Raw genomic sequence first — 13529 nt, 5'->3', positions numbered from 1 at the left:
TCCTGCCTCAGCCTCCCGCATAGCTGGGACTACAGGCGCCCGCCACCTCGCCCGGCTAGTTTTTTGTATTTTTTAGTAGAGACGGGGTTTCACATTGTTAGCCAGGATGGTCTCCATCTCCTGACCTCGTGATCCGCCCGTTTCGGCCTCCCAAAGTGCTGGGATTACAGGCTTGAGCCACCGCGCCCAGGCTTCATTTGTCTGTTTTCTTTGGAGAAACATTTATTCAAAAATTTAACCTATTTTTAATTGGGTTATTTATCTCTTTATTATTTAGTTGTTAAGAATTTTTTACATATTCTAGATAGGAGTTATAACAATTTTCTCCCTTTTTCAGGATTGTCTTTTTTCTTTCTTGATGGTATCCTTTGAAGCATGAAAGTTTTAAATTTTGGTATAGTCCTATTTATCCTTTTTCGTTTGTGTTTTTTGGCTGCTTGTGCTTTTGGTGTAATATCTAAAAAAACGATTGCTACTCCAAGGTCACAAAGGTTTCTGCCTATGTTTTCTCTTAAGAGTTTTATAGTTTTATTAATATCTCTTAGCTATTTTATCCATTTGAGTTAATTTTTGCATGTGGCATGAAGTAGGGGGGTATACTTCATTGTTTTGCGTCTAAACATCCAGCTGTCGCAGCACTATCTGTTGAAAAGCTTATTCTTTCACCATTGCATTGTCTTGGAACTCTTATTGAAGATCGATTGATTGTATATGTAAAGGTTCATTTCTGGATTCTATTCTGTTATCTATTCATCTGTTCTTATACTAGTGGCACATTCTTGGTTACTGTAGCTGTTTAGTAAGCTTTGAAATCAGAAAGTATGAATCCTCCAAAAAAATTTTTAAGGTGGTTTTGGCTGTTCTGGGTCACTTGTATTTCCATATGAATTTTAAGATCAGCTTGTCAGTTTCTGCAGAGGAGCCTGCTGGGATTTTAATCACAGTTGCATTGAATGTGTAAATTAATTTAGGAAGTACTGCCATTTTAACAATGTTAAGTTTTCTTCCACGAACACAGGATGTATTTGTACTTATTTAGGCCTTCTTTAATTTCTTTCAATCATAGTTGTATTGAATGTGGAACTACTTTGAATTAATTCTAAGTTATTTTTATGTTACTTGTTGCTTGACAAATATAATTGCTTTTAGTTTTTACTGTGGTTTTGTTGTAATGTGAAGTGTATTTGGACCATGTGAAGCTTATTTCTGCTTTGAAATTTAGTATAAATGGATTATAATAAAATATCACTGTGCTAATTTTTTGGTTATGTGAAATAGAAAATCAATGTAAATTTAAAAATTCATTCTGAAATGTGATAGATGTTGAAGCTCTTCTGGCAGATGGTTATAAAGAAGAGTATATAATCATTGTATTGAGGAAATATAATCAATAATGTGAATACCTAAGGTAGTTTATTTTACATATGTATCTCTATTTATTTATTTATTTATTTTTGAGACAGGGCCTCACTCCTGTCACCCAGACTGGAGTGGAGTGGCATGATTGTGGCTCATTGCAGCCTCAACTTCTCGAGCTTAGGTGATTCTCTCGTCTCAGCCTCCTGAGTAGCTGCGACTACAAGTGTGCGCCGCCATGCCTGGCTAATCTTTTGTAATTTTAGTAGAGGTTTCCCCATGTTGCCCAGGCTGATCTCAAACTGATCCCAAACCTGGACTCAAGTGATCTGCCGGTCTTGGCCTCCCAAAGAGCTGGGATTACAGTTGTGAGCCACTGTGCTTGGCCTTATGTTTTATAATTTTTAAGTGACACTTTTTATTCAATTACAAAACATATATAATGGTAGAAAACTTGTAAAATGTAAAAGAGGACAAAGAAAATAGAAAAATTATTTACTATGTAATTCCTGAGTAAACACTGATTACATTTTTTTTTTTTTTGAGTGCCTGTTGCCCAGGCTGGAGTGCAGTGGCGTGATCGTAGGATTGTATTCACTGTAACCTCATACATCTCATACCATCTCATACATTTTGATACTACTACTTCTGGTTCTATACATATGTGTTCATTTTGAAACAAGGGAGTATAATTTTATAACAATTATTTTCATTTAATGATTATGGTCTGATTGCAATTATTGATCATTTAGTTTATTCCTGAGCAATTTATTTTATATATTTTTGCTATTGTGAGTGGGATATTTGTTATAACTTGGCATTTGTGCATACATTCAATTTACCTATAGGAAATTAATTTTTGCATACAATTTTTTAATTGGTCCACCTTACTAATCTTATGTTCTTTTTTTTTTTTTTTTCCTTTGAGACAGAGTCTTGCTGTGTTGCCCAGGCTGGAGTGCAGTGGCATGATCTTGGCTCATTGCAGCCTCTGCCTCCCAGGTTCAAGTGATTGTTCTGCCTCAGCCTCCTGAGTAGCTGGGACCACAGGCACCTGCCACCAAGCCCAGCTAATTTTTGTATTTTTAGCAGAGATGAGGTTTCACCATTTCGGCCAGACTGGTCTCGAATTCCTGGCCACGGGTGATCCACCCACCTCGGCCTCCCAAAGTGCTGGGATTACAGGCGTGAGCCACCACGCCTGGCCTAATTCTTACATTATTTCTAATAGTTTTCCCATTGATTAATTTTGGCTTTTTGGATGTTCAGTTATATCATCTATATGTAAAGATAATTTGGCCACCTCTTTCAAATATTGATGTCTTACTTTACGGACTAATATAATTTACTAGCTGTTCCTCCTCAGTGTTAAATCAGCAGGGATATCCAGCCCTTTGCTCTATCATTGACTTCTTTCCTTTCCTTTTGCCACCTTCCTCGCTCAAGACACCATCTTTTCCATCCAGGCTTTGCAGTAACCTGCTAACTGGTCCCCTCAGTTCTCCATTGCTCCCCTCTATCCATTCTCCACTGAAGCAAGTATGATGTATATATTTAAATGTCTTGATAAACTATCACTGTCTTCTCTCAAGCAGTGCCAGGCATTGTTTTAAATGCTTAATGTTTATTCTTCACAAACCTGAAAGCTTGTTCATTTTAATCTTTGTTATAGATAAAGAAAACAAAGCTTTTTTCTTTAACTTCCCAAAGAGCACATAATTAACAAGCGGCAATGAAAGTTTACCCCTGTCTTTTTGCCTTGAAAGTCCATCTTTTTTTGGGCAATGTGAGTTTATCCCTGTCTTTTTGCCATGAAAGTCCATCTGTCTTTTTTTTTTTCTTTAATTGAAAGTCCATGTTCTTAAACTTAGATTTTCTTGTTTTAAACAAACTTCCTCTTCATTCTTTGTGGGTTTTTTTTTTTTTTTAACGTAGTCTTGCTCTGTCACCTAGGCTGGAGTGTGGTGTTGTGATCTCGGCTCACTGCAACCTCCGCCTCCCAGGTTCAAGCGATCCTCCTGCCTCAGCCCCCTGAGTAGCTGGGAGTACAGGCGCCTGCTACCACTCCTGGCTAATCTTTGTATTTTTAGTAGAGATGGTGTTTCCCATGTTGGTCAGGCTGGTCTCAAACTCCTGACCTCATGATCTGCCCACCTTGGCCTCCCAAAGTGCTGGGATTCAAGGGGTGAGCCACCACGCCTGGCCTCTTTGTGTGTTTTCTTATGTCTTTCGTCTGAGTTGCAAGGGGCAGCTTGGGTTTCCAGAACTTTCTTAGCTAACTCCTCTGTTCCTTTATCCATGCCCCTTCCTCATTCAGTTTTGGATACTTTATTTTCCTTATTCCTTACTTCACTGATTTACTTTTCTATTTTATTTAGTTTGCTAATCATTGTTTCTTTTAAGGTTCTTAAGCATAAATTCTCTCTCTCTCTCTCTTTTTTTTTTCCTCATGGGAAATACTGAGGTGTAACACTAGGAATACAAATTATGTTTAAATAGAGCACAAAGAACCATCTCAGAGGAATAACTGATGGTGACTGTCTGCTGATTCATTTCATTATGTATCAGCTCTAACTAGGCTTAAGAAATAATTGAGGTTTAACACTTAGGTAACAGGTCTGTATTTAAGTTTGAAAATTTTTTTATGTTACAGCTTCAACTTCACATTGAATATTCTGTAAAGCAGAAGTAAATTGATTAGCATTCTGTGAATGAAAAATAAAGCTGTGGGTCAGGCACATGGCTCATGCCTGTAATCCCAGCACTTTGGGAAGCCAAGGCAGGCAGATCACCTGAGAACTCCTGAGATGAGGAGTTCGAGACCAGCCTGACCAACATGGTGAAACCCCCGACTCTACTGAAAATATAAAAATTAGCTGGGCGTGGTGGTGTGCACCAGTAATTTCACTACTTGGGAGGCTGAAGCAGGAGAATCGCTTGAACCTGGGAGGCAGAGGTTGCAGTGAGCCGAGATTGTGCCACTGCACTCTAGCCTGTGTGACAGAGTGAGACTCTATCTCAAAAAAAAAAAAAAAAAAAGCCATGCTGGTAACGAAAAAACCAATTTGCCTCATCACAGTTTAGAACATTGAATTGTAAAGATCTTTTTCTAGTCCTAGCCAGCCTTAGTGGTAACATGAGCAATTCAGTTACTTTCTCAGAGTTTTATATTTTTATCTGTAAAATGGGAATGATGGTGCCTACAGTTTAGGATTTTTGTGAAAATCAAATAAGACTACAAGCGTCTTGAATAGCAGTTGAAGTACATTGATATAGGTGATATTTTACAGTGTTGTCTTCCTCAGCATCTTATTAGTTCTGTGTTTTATAGATCTACATTAGTCACAGAAACAAAGTCTAATTTTTGTTCTCATTTCAGATTGCAACTGGACACCTGAGTCAGCAGGACCTGGAATCCCAGATGAGAGAGCTTATCTACACAGACTCAGATCTTGTTGTCACCCCCATTATCGACAATCCAAAGGTGTGGAAAGATACTCTAACACCTGAGTTGTAGACTTTACTGAGATCTGAAATCTGCATGAGATTTTCATTCAGAATATTATTTACTGTCTAATCTTTCCTGTTTCTCTTGTCTGCTTCTGTTTCATTTGTGCTGCATGTTTGCATTTCCCGCTCCCGCTCTGTCTGCAACCCTTTCCTCTGCCTTCACTTCCACTTCACTGGAGTTGTAAGTTTTCTCCCCTCTGTTTTGAATGAGTCAGCTCTGCCTCTCACCACTGCTTTCTTCCACATGCCATGGAGGGGTTGCCAGCCTCCTGACCTCAGACCTTAGCTCTCGGTCCCTTTGTTTCTCCATACGCACTAATGTGAATCACTCTAAATATTCTAGTCTCTGATGTATTTTGAAGGCAAAAGCAGTCAGAGGGCACTGCTCACCAGGCTGGGCTGGCCAGGCATATCACACAGAAGCCCTACCCTCTCACAGGTTGTTAAGACTGCAGGGGAGACGGTGGGGAGACATTATGGGAGCTTGAGGAATCATAGTTCACAATGTACTTCTAAACCAGTGTGAGTTTTTTTGCTTCTTGTCTTTTGGAATATAACACTTTATTGCTAGGGGATAATGAGTATCTGCTTTAAAAAACAAATTCATTTCTAAGTCCCTCTGTTTTTTCTTGACTTCCAGCTCCCCAACATACTCACATTCCACTACTTATTCTCTATTTTAATTTTCCTGCTTCTTTTTCCTTTTTCAATGTCTTTTTCTGTATTAATTCATGACTGTTTTTTCTTATCTCATTGGGAACATTACTGTGGTTTAAACCATAAGGGTTCTTGGATTCATTTTTATTTTCTAGATAGACAGCATTTCATATAGATTATTTAGCTATTTTTCATAATGGAGCTAATTCTTTTTATGAGTTCGTATGTCTGGCAGAGTAACTTTATTATGCTAAGTTTGATAGCACTTATTTGTGCACTGGGGCATTTTCAAATTGGACTTTCTAGAACAATTTGTGTTATCTTTATCAGGGGTGTCCAATCTTTTGGCTTCCCTGGGCCACACTAGAAGAATTGTCTTGGGCCACACATGAAATGCACTAATGATAACTGATGAACTAAAAAACAAAAAAAAATGCAAAAAAATCTTACAATGTTTTGAGAAAGTTTATGAATTTGTGTTGGGCCATATTCAAAGCTGTCTTGGGCTGCATGCAGCCCATGGGCTGTGGGTTGGACAAGCTTGCTTTAGACAATATTCTGTGTTTCTTTTTTCCCTCTTATAACCATATCTGATAGTTTCTGGGAAGCCTTAATCAATAGAAATTTTTGTGTTTAACTTTTAATTTTAAACTTTTAGAGAAAAAGTTCAAAAATAATTGAGAGTTCCTATATACCTTTCGCCCAGCTGCTCTTAATGTTCACATCTCAGAGGTCTTTAGTATAGTTTGCAAAACCTGGGAATTAACATTAGTATAACGTTAGTCAGGCAGGATAATCCTTATCTGTTCCTCCTTGTGGAGGGCAGTAGAATGTGGTAATTGGAGTTGCATAATACTTGATTAATATGTCTGTGTAATGAGGGCTTGCAATACCCTGGTTGCTCCTTTCTAATTCTTCCTGAAAAAGAAAAGGAAAAAAAAACACAAAAAACATGAGTATAGTGCTATTAACTAAACTACCAAACTTATTTGAATTTTACCAGTTGCCTCTAATGTTCTTTTTTTTTTTTTGTTCCAGGATCCCACATTACAGTTAGTTGTTATGCCTCCTTAGTCTTGTATAGTCTGTCCTAGTCTTTCATAGCCTTGTCAGAATTTCTCAGACCTTTCTTGTCTTTCGTGACCTTGACACTTTGTCTTTTTTTTTTTTTTTTTGGAGATGGGGTCTCACTGTGTCACCAAGGCTGGAGTGCAGTAGCGTGGCATGGTCTCGGCTCACTGCAACCTCTGCCACCCGGCTTCAAGCTATTTTCCTGCCTCAGCCTCCTGAGTTGCTGGGATTATAGGCACCTGCCACCATGCCTGGCTAATTTTTGTAGTTTTAGTAGAGATGAAGTTTCACCATGTTGGCCAGACTGGTCTTGAACTCCTGACCTCATGATCCACCTGCCTAGGACTCCCAAGGTGCTGGGATTACAGGTGTGAGCCACTGTGCCTGGCCTTTGTATTTTTTTGTAATACATGTTATAAAACGTATGACTCAAGTCCTTGACACTTTGAAGAATAACTGGTTGGGTGTTTTGTAGAACGTCCCTTAATTTAGGTTTGTCTGAGGGTTTCTCATGATTAGAATGAGATTATGAATTTGGATTATGAGATTAGAATGAGAATATGCATTTTAGTAAGATTACTACAGTAAATACAGTAATGCTGGTTACTTAATTAGTAAAGGGTTTAAAAATATTATGTATAGAAGTGTTGCAGAAGTTAGGTATGGAAATGATGGTTGAATTTTTGATTAAAAGTCTCAAGATGAAGTATCTGGCTGTCCTAAACTCATGGATCCAACCACATGGTTTCTTCACATTTCTCAAATAAGTTGTGCACTTTCCAATTCATACTATTATGGCTTCCTGGAATGGTGTCTTCTCTGATATAACCATAAAGTTCTAACCATCCTTTAACACCTCAACCCACCTTCTACCTCTTCTGTAAACCCAGTCCTAACTATATCAACTAAAGTGCTTGCTGTATTCTCTAAACTGCTGTTTACAAAAAAATTCTTTCTGTCCAGTGTTTTGTCTGTAGTTATGTCCTGCATGTTTTGAATTGCGAAATACTTCGTTGTTTATCAAATGTTTGTCTCATCTTCCCGACTAGGATGTCAGCTCTCTGAAAATAGGATTGTGTCTTTTATATCTTTGTATCCCCATTAGCACTTGGCATAAAGCCTTACCTTGGCAGGAACCCAGTAGATATTTGCTGAATGACTGAATTTCTAATTAGAGGTAAATTAGCTAAAAAATAAGCCAAGATAGGGGTGAATGTTTTCTGTGAAGCTTTATTTTTTTACAGATATCAATTGAAATGATTTAAAAAAATAACTTATTATCTATATTTGTATGTTTTTAATCTGAAAAGTCATTGTTCTTATTCTTTTTGGTAACAAATTTTACACATTTTTTGTCCTCATTGATTTATTATCTGACATAAGGGACATATAAGGAGATAGATATCCATCTTAAAAATTGTCTCAAAAACTCTTTTTTTTTTTTAAACCACAGATAATGAAACAGCCACCAGTTAAATTTGATGCAAAAATATTGCATCTACCAGCATATTCAGGTAGGATCATAAAGGACTTATCAAACATGTAGACTCTTTGTATACAGATACAAATATGAAATTTATTTGCAAATAGAGTATTTGTATGTGAATAACTAAATTTATTTCGTCTTGACAATTGCCTATATTCTTGGGGCAGTGTTATATGAATTGTAAACAATCTGTAATTCATTTGTGCCATCTGTTGACATTTCTTAGCTGAGTCTGGGCTGCCCTGTTCTCTTCTGGGTGGGGAGGTTCCTGTAGATCTGGACTGGTTTTCCTGTAGAGTGGGTAGGAGATCTTCTCTTCCCTTCCCTTCTTAGAGCTGGTTGAATTTCCACCATTTATGGCTGGTGTAGGTGTACAGGTTTGGGGACAACAATGAAGGATTGGGATTCTATTGGAGGGACCAGGGCATTTAAGAATGGGACTAAGTGGTTCATGACTGTGGAGGTGGTGTGGGAGTGGAGATACTTAAGGGATAATTATTACGTTTCTGTTGAGCTAACAAAAGTCTTACTTAGGGTGACCATCAGAAATTTTCACATACTTTAAACTGTTTTTTTTTTGTTTAACAAATTATATTTTAAGCTGTTAAACTTGATTTGGGAAAAATTATTCATTGTGGCTAGAGTAGAATCTATGATTTGAAGTAAATTTAAAATATATTTAGGTTTAAATAAACCAGCTAAGGGTTTATATCGATCAACTTAATTACTGATAAAAACAAAAAAGAAACTGTGTAGAAGGACGTTTTTGAAGCTAAGTATTATTAATAGTGCTTTCAGAGCCAAGTAGGACTATTTATGCAAACCTAGAGAATTATTACCTGGAAATACTATTTCCCTTTTCTTCTTTATTTAGGAAATTATATTTATAATTTATTTTGCCTAAAGAGAGAGATCAGCCAAAAATATGTTAATTTTAGGGGATATCACATTTCCTAGATTTTGCCATTCTTTTTGTATAGGGATTTGGAGGTAGGGATTTCAGGTGATTTTTAGCTATCATGTTATTCTCATTATTTTTTACAATAATTTTATTGGAACTTTTTAAGAACTGTAGGATTTGTGCTTTTCTCAATATTTGAGAGTTAATTTATTTATACAAAGGCTCTTTTGTCTTTTACTCCAGTTGTATTGAACTTTGCATTTTGTTATGGTGTAGGTTGTGGGACAGTTCTGCTTAGGACATCTGCTTTATTTGAAAGTATAGCTTTCCATTGAAGTGGTTAAAAAGTTTCCATGGATAGATAAAGAGATTAGGAATATGGAAGGACAAATAGAAGTAGTGTCATCTTTGGAGTATTTTTGGTTTTGACAGTGTAATGTTTGTCCTCATCTTAGCTGTTGTAATTCTGTGTTTATTTCTCATGTAATGTTTCCAGCAGTTCTTTTTCTCATCATACATACTTTTATTATTTTCTTTCCATGGCAGTGGATAAGTTATTATTTCTGAAAGACCAAGATTGGAATGACTTTTTGAAACAAGTGTGCTCGCAGATCGACTCCACTGAGAAGAGCATGGGGGCTTCCCGAGCCAAGCTGAATCTCCTTTGCTATTTGTGTGTGGTGGCTGGTCACCAGGAGGTGGCCACCAGGCTCCTCCATTCCCCCCTGGTAGGCCTTTGTGACATGCCTTATGCATTTTAATTTGTGTTTTTATAGAGGCTCAAACAAGTGCTGAAATATCAGTTTAACTATCATGAAAAAACCGATTTATCACGATTTTAGGTTTATGAAAATTATCCTCTGTTTAATCCTTAGGTCCTAAAGGAGATGAGAGTAGATGGTGATTTTGAACTGTGTTTGTTTGTTTGTAATACTCAGGTTTCCATTTTATGTTAACTTGTAAGATTTAAAAAAAATACCTGAAATCAGGCTGGGCGCGGTGGCTCATGCCTGTAATCCCAGCACTTTGGGAGGCCAAGGTGGGTGGATCACCTGAGGTCAGGAGTTTGAAACCAGCCTGGCCAATGTGGCAAAACCCTGTCTCTACTAAAAGTACAAAATTAGCTGGGTGTGGTGGTGCACTCCTGTAATCCCAGCTACTTGGGAGGCTGAGGCAGGAGAATCACTTGAACCTGGGAGGCAGAGGTTGCAGTGAGCTGAGATGGAACCACTGAACTCCAGCCTGGGCAAAAAGAGTGAAACTCCATCTCAAAAAAATACAAAAAAAAAAAATAAAAAAATAAAAAAGTGATGTCATAAGACCTTTTACCTTCTCATTAGTGACTGGAATGAACTCCCCATGTGGAATGGGTTGGGGGTGTTGGTTCCTTTACTGGGTCCTTTGGTAAACTGCAAGGTTTCTGATATAACATTGAAGGAAGACATCAGTCCTCTAGAACATTTTTTTTCCTCTTCCCCTGGGAATATTACTTTTTGGACTATCTTGGTCTATTGGTAAGCTCAAGGGAATTTGTCAGAGTTTTTTTGGTTTTTGTTTCTTTTGGCTCATGTCTGAGCATCGATTGGCAGAGTTTTTGAAGTCATCCTCAGAAAGGAATTACAGTGGTTCAGAGATGTTTTCCATAGTGGTCCCTCATTTGGGAATTGGCTTGAAAAAATTTAAGTTCATTTGCTTCCAGGATAGTATTAAGGTTACTTTTTTTGATAGTTGGTGTGTGTCTGTCAGGTAAGGGCAGTAATTTAGCGAATATAAAGCGGTAGGAGAAATTAAAAGTACTGTTCTTAGTTTTTATTTTAATCTTGTTCGTATACTAGTGCCTTTGTAATTTAGTAAATATCATCTTTGGTGTACAGTGTAAACTTCCTTTTTATAAAGTCCTGGACTGTTAACTTTGCTGTCATTTTCTGTGTTTTGTGACTTAAACATTTTAATTTTTTCTTTTTTTACATTTAAATTTTTTATTCTAGTTCCAATTGCTAATCCAGCATTTGCGGATAGCTCCAAACTGGGATATGTAAGTAACATTTATATTTTAAAAATTATTTTTCATGACTTTATTAAGTAGTTACAGCGTACATATTTATCAAAAGCAGAGTCCTAAGTAATTATCATAAATTGTTCTGACGTAATGATGACTCTACTCATAGGCAATTTTTATGGGCATTCCAATTATAAATTTTAGAATATTAAAAATGGCCCTTCTCCTAATATTATAAATACAATTCTGGGATTATCTAAGGTACTCCTGGAAACTTTATTAACTGTTACTGTTTTTTTATTTTCGTAGAAACAAGGTCTCCCACGGTGTTGCCCAGGCTGATTTTGAACTCCTGGACTCAAGTGATTCTCCCATCTCTGACTCCGAAAGTGTTAGGATTACAGGTGTGAGCCACTGTGTCTGGCTCACTGTTACTGTTTTGAGTATTGGTTATAAAATACTTAAACCCAGATCCCTGTGTATTTAGTTATACTTCCTCGAAGCTTCCCTTGGCCACTGTTATCTTTCCCTCTTGTAGCACATAGCTTCCCTAGATGTTATTTACAATCTAATGGGTTTAAGATTTATAAACTCCTGATGGAAGGAAGTGTCCTTGCTTTTTATAGAAGCAACATACCAGGTGAAAAGCACAGTAAATCAAGTGTTAGAAGGCCCTCGGTTCTGGTTGCCAATAAGACTTGGCCAAATGATTATCTTTTTCTCTATCTCTGCTTCCTGGGGAATGTGGCTGGGACAAGGAAATGGCATAGGTTTAGGATTCAGATAGATCTGGGTGTGGATCAAAGATCTGCTTTCTGGGCCAAGTACTTTTAATTGCTGAGCCTCAGTTTCCTCATCTGTAAAACTGGGATGGGATAACTACTTCATAGATTTTTGGTAATTGTTCAACTTTGAATGAGGTAAATATATGAGATACCTTGTATAGTGCCTGATTCTTAGTGGGTATTTCATTTACAATGGGGTTGGGGTTGTAGAAGTTGTAGTTATTATCATCAAGCTTGCTTATCTCATGATTGTTAGGACAGGCACATGAAAAAACGGAGGTGAAAGAATTTTGCGAATTGTGGCAGTGGTATGATAATAATTATTCTTCTATGCTGGTGAAATATGGGTGAACCAATAGGAGTTTAACAAATGCTTAATAATAAGGGTAATTCTTACTATACATCTTCTAATGTTACTCTCCCAAAGTAAAATCTGGTAATAGAAACTAGGATTTTTAGGTAATGGCTGAGTATTTAATACTTTGAGAAAGCTAATGGTATGCTCATTAAAAATGAATCAATGAGATCTTTATTTAAGCACTTTCTCGCTCTGTCACCCAGGCTGGAGTGCAGTGGCCAAATCTCAGCTCACTGCAAGCTCCGCCTCCCGGGTTTACGCCATTCTCCTGCCTCAGCCTCCCGAGTAGCTGGGACTACAGGCGCCCGCCACCTCGCCCGGCTAGTTTTTTGTATTTTTTAGTAGAGACGGGGTTCCACCGTATTAGCCAGGATGGTCTCGATCTCCTGACCTCGTGATCCGCCCGTCTCGGCCTCCCAAAGTGCTGAGATTACAGGCTTGAGCCACCGCGCCCGGCCTATTTAAGCACTTTTATTTAAAACGTATTATATCCTTGAATGGGGTGCCCCCTGCTGACATTTAAAACAGATCATTTTCAAGTACAGTCATCCCACTGTATCAGCCCAGAGGTTTTAGTATCTGCTTGGATACCAAAATTCACACATACTGTTTTTTTCTCCCACTTTTAAAAATTGAAGTTTGATTGTAAAACAGTTTTAATTTGAATAAAATGATACTGAGGTAGACAAGTTCTCTGGTAGGAATCCTCTTTTATTCTCTTTATCCATTCAAAGCCACTTCCAGCAAGGTTTTCTCTGACCTCAGGTTATATTACCTTGACAGCATATGGTAAAGGGTCCTTAACTTAGTCTGGGAGATAATTATTATTGAAGTAGATATATTTATTCCTTAGTTTTGTTTTACATGTAAAAAATTAGAATCACATGATATAATTTTATGTTTGTTTTCCCTGTAACATATGTGTTATGTATTTTAAATGTTATTAACATTTAAAAATAAAATACTTAATACTTAAGATAAACTTTTTATGTGTTATGAATATCTGATCATTTTGTTTACTATTTTTGGATAGTATTATAATGTTGTAAACAACATTTTGATGAACATTTTTGAGATTAAATCTTTGTGCTTGCTTTTTCTTTTTCTCTTTAGGGAAGATTCATAGAATTAGAACAAATGGATAGAAGGCAGTAAATATTTTTGTGACTTCTGAAAAATTGCTGAAATACTCTTAAAAATTAAAATTGTATCAATATATAATCCCAATCAGTGTGTTTAAAATGCCTTTTGTTAGAACTTCCAACATTGAGTATTTATCAAATTGTATATCCTTTTATCCTTGCCAGTCAACTTTGAGGTATAATTCACGTACAGTAATAGTGTAATACTATAATTTTTTGTGTCTCTATCTCCTTCAGTTCTGCTCTGATCTTAGTTATTTCTTG

General features: G+C 37.0%; 1 protein-coding gene across 1 annotated transcript in view; it reads left to right on the top strand.

Annotated features, from left to right (window-relative positions):
* The window catches only part of ULK4 (unc-51 like kinase 4), a 728320-nt gene that overhangs the window by 61749 nt on the left and 653042 nt on the right, over positions 1 to 13529 (top strand). Inside the window, exons 13-16 of the mRNA XM_011950984.1 lie at positions 4736 to 4840; positions 8048 to 8108; positions 9528 to 9709; positions 10970 to 11016. Coding sequence (XP_011806374.1) covers positions 4736 to 4840; positions 8048 to 8108; positions 9528 to 9709; positions 10970 to 11016 — 395 coding nt within the window. The remainder of the gene's footprint in view (positions 1 to 4735; positions 4841 to 8047; positions 8109 to 9527; positions 9710 to 10969; positions 11017 to 13529) is intronic.

The sequence above is a fragment of the Colobus angolensis genome, unplaced genomic scaffold (assembly GCF_000951035.1).
Source record: "Colobus angolensis palliatus isolate OR3802 unplaced genomic scaffold, Cang.pa_1.0 Scaffold311, whole genome shotgun sequence".
NCBI classification, from domain to species: Eukaryota; Metazoa; Chordata; class Mammalia; order Primates; family Cercopithecidae; genus Colobus; species Colobus angolensis.
This window is presented reverse-complemented; position numbering and strand designations above follow the sequence as displayed.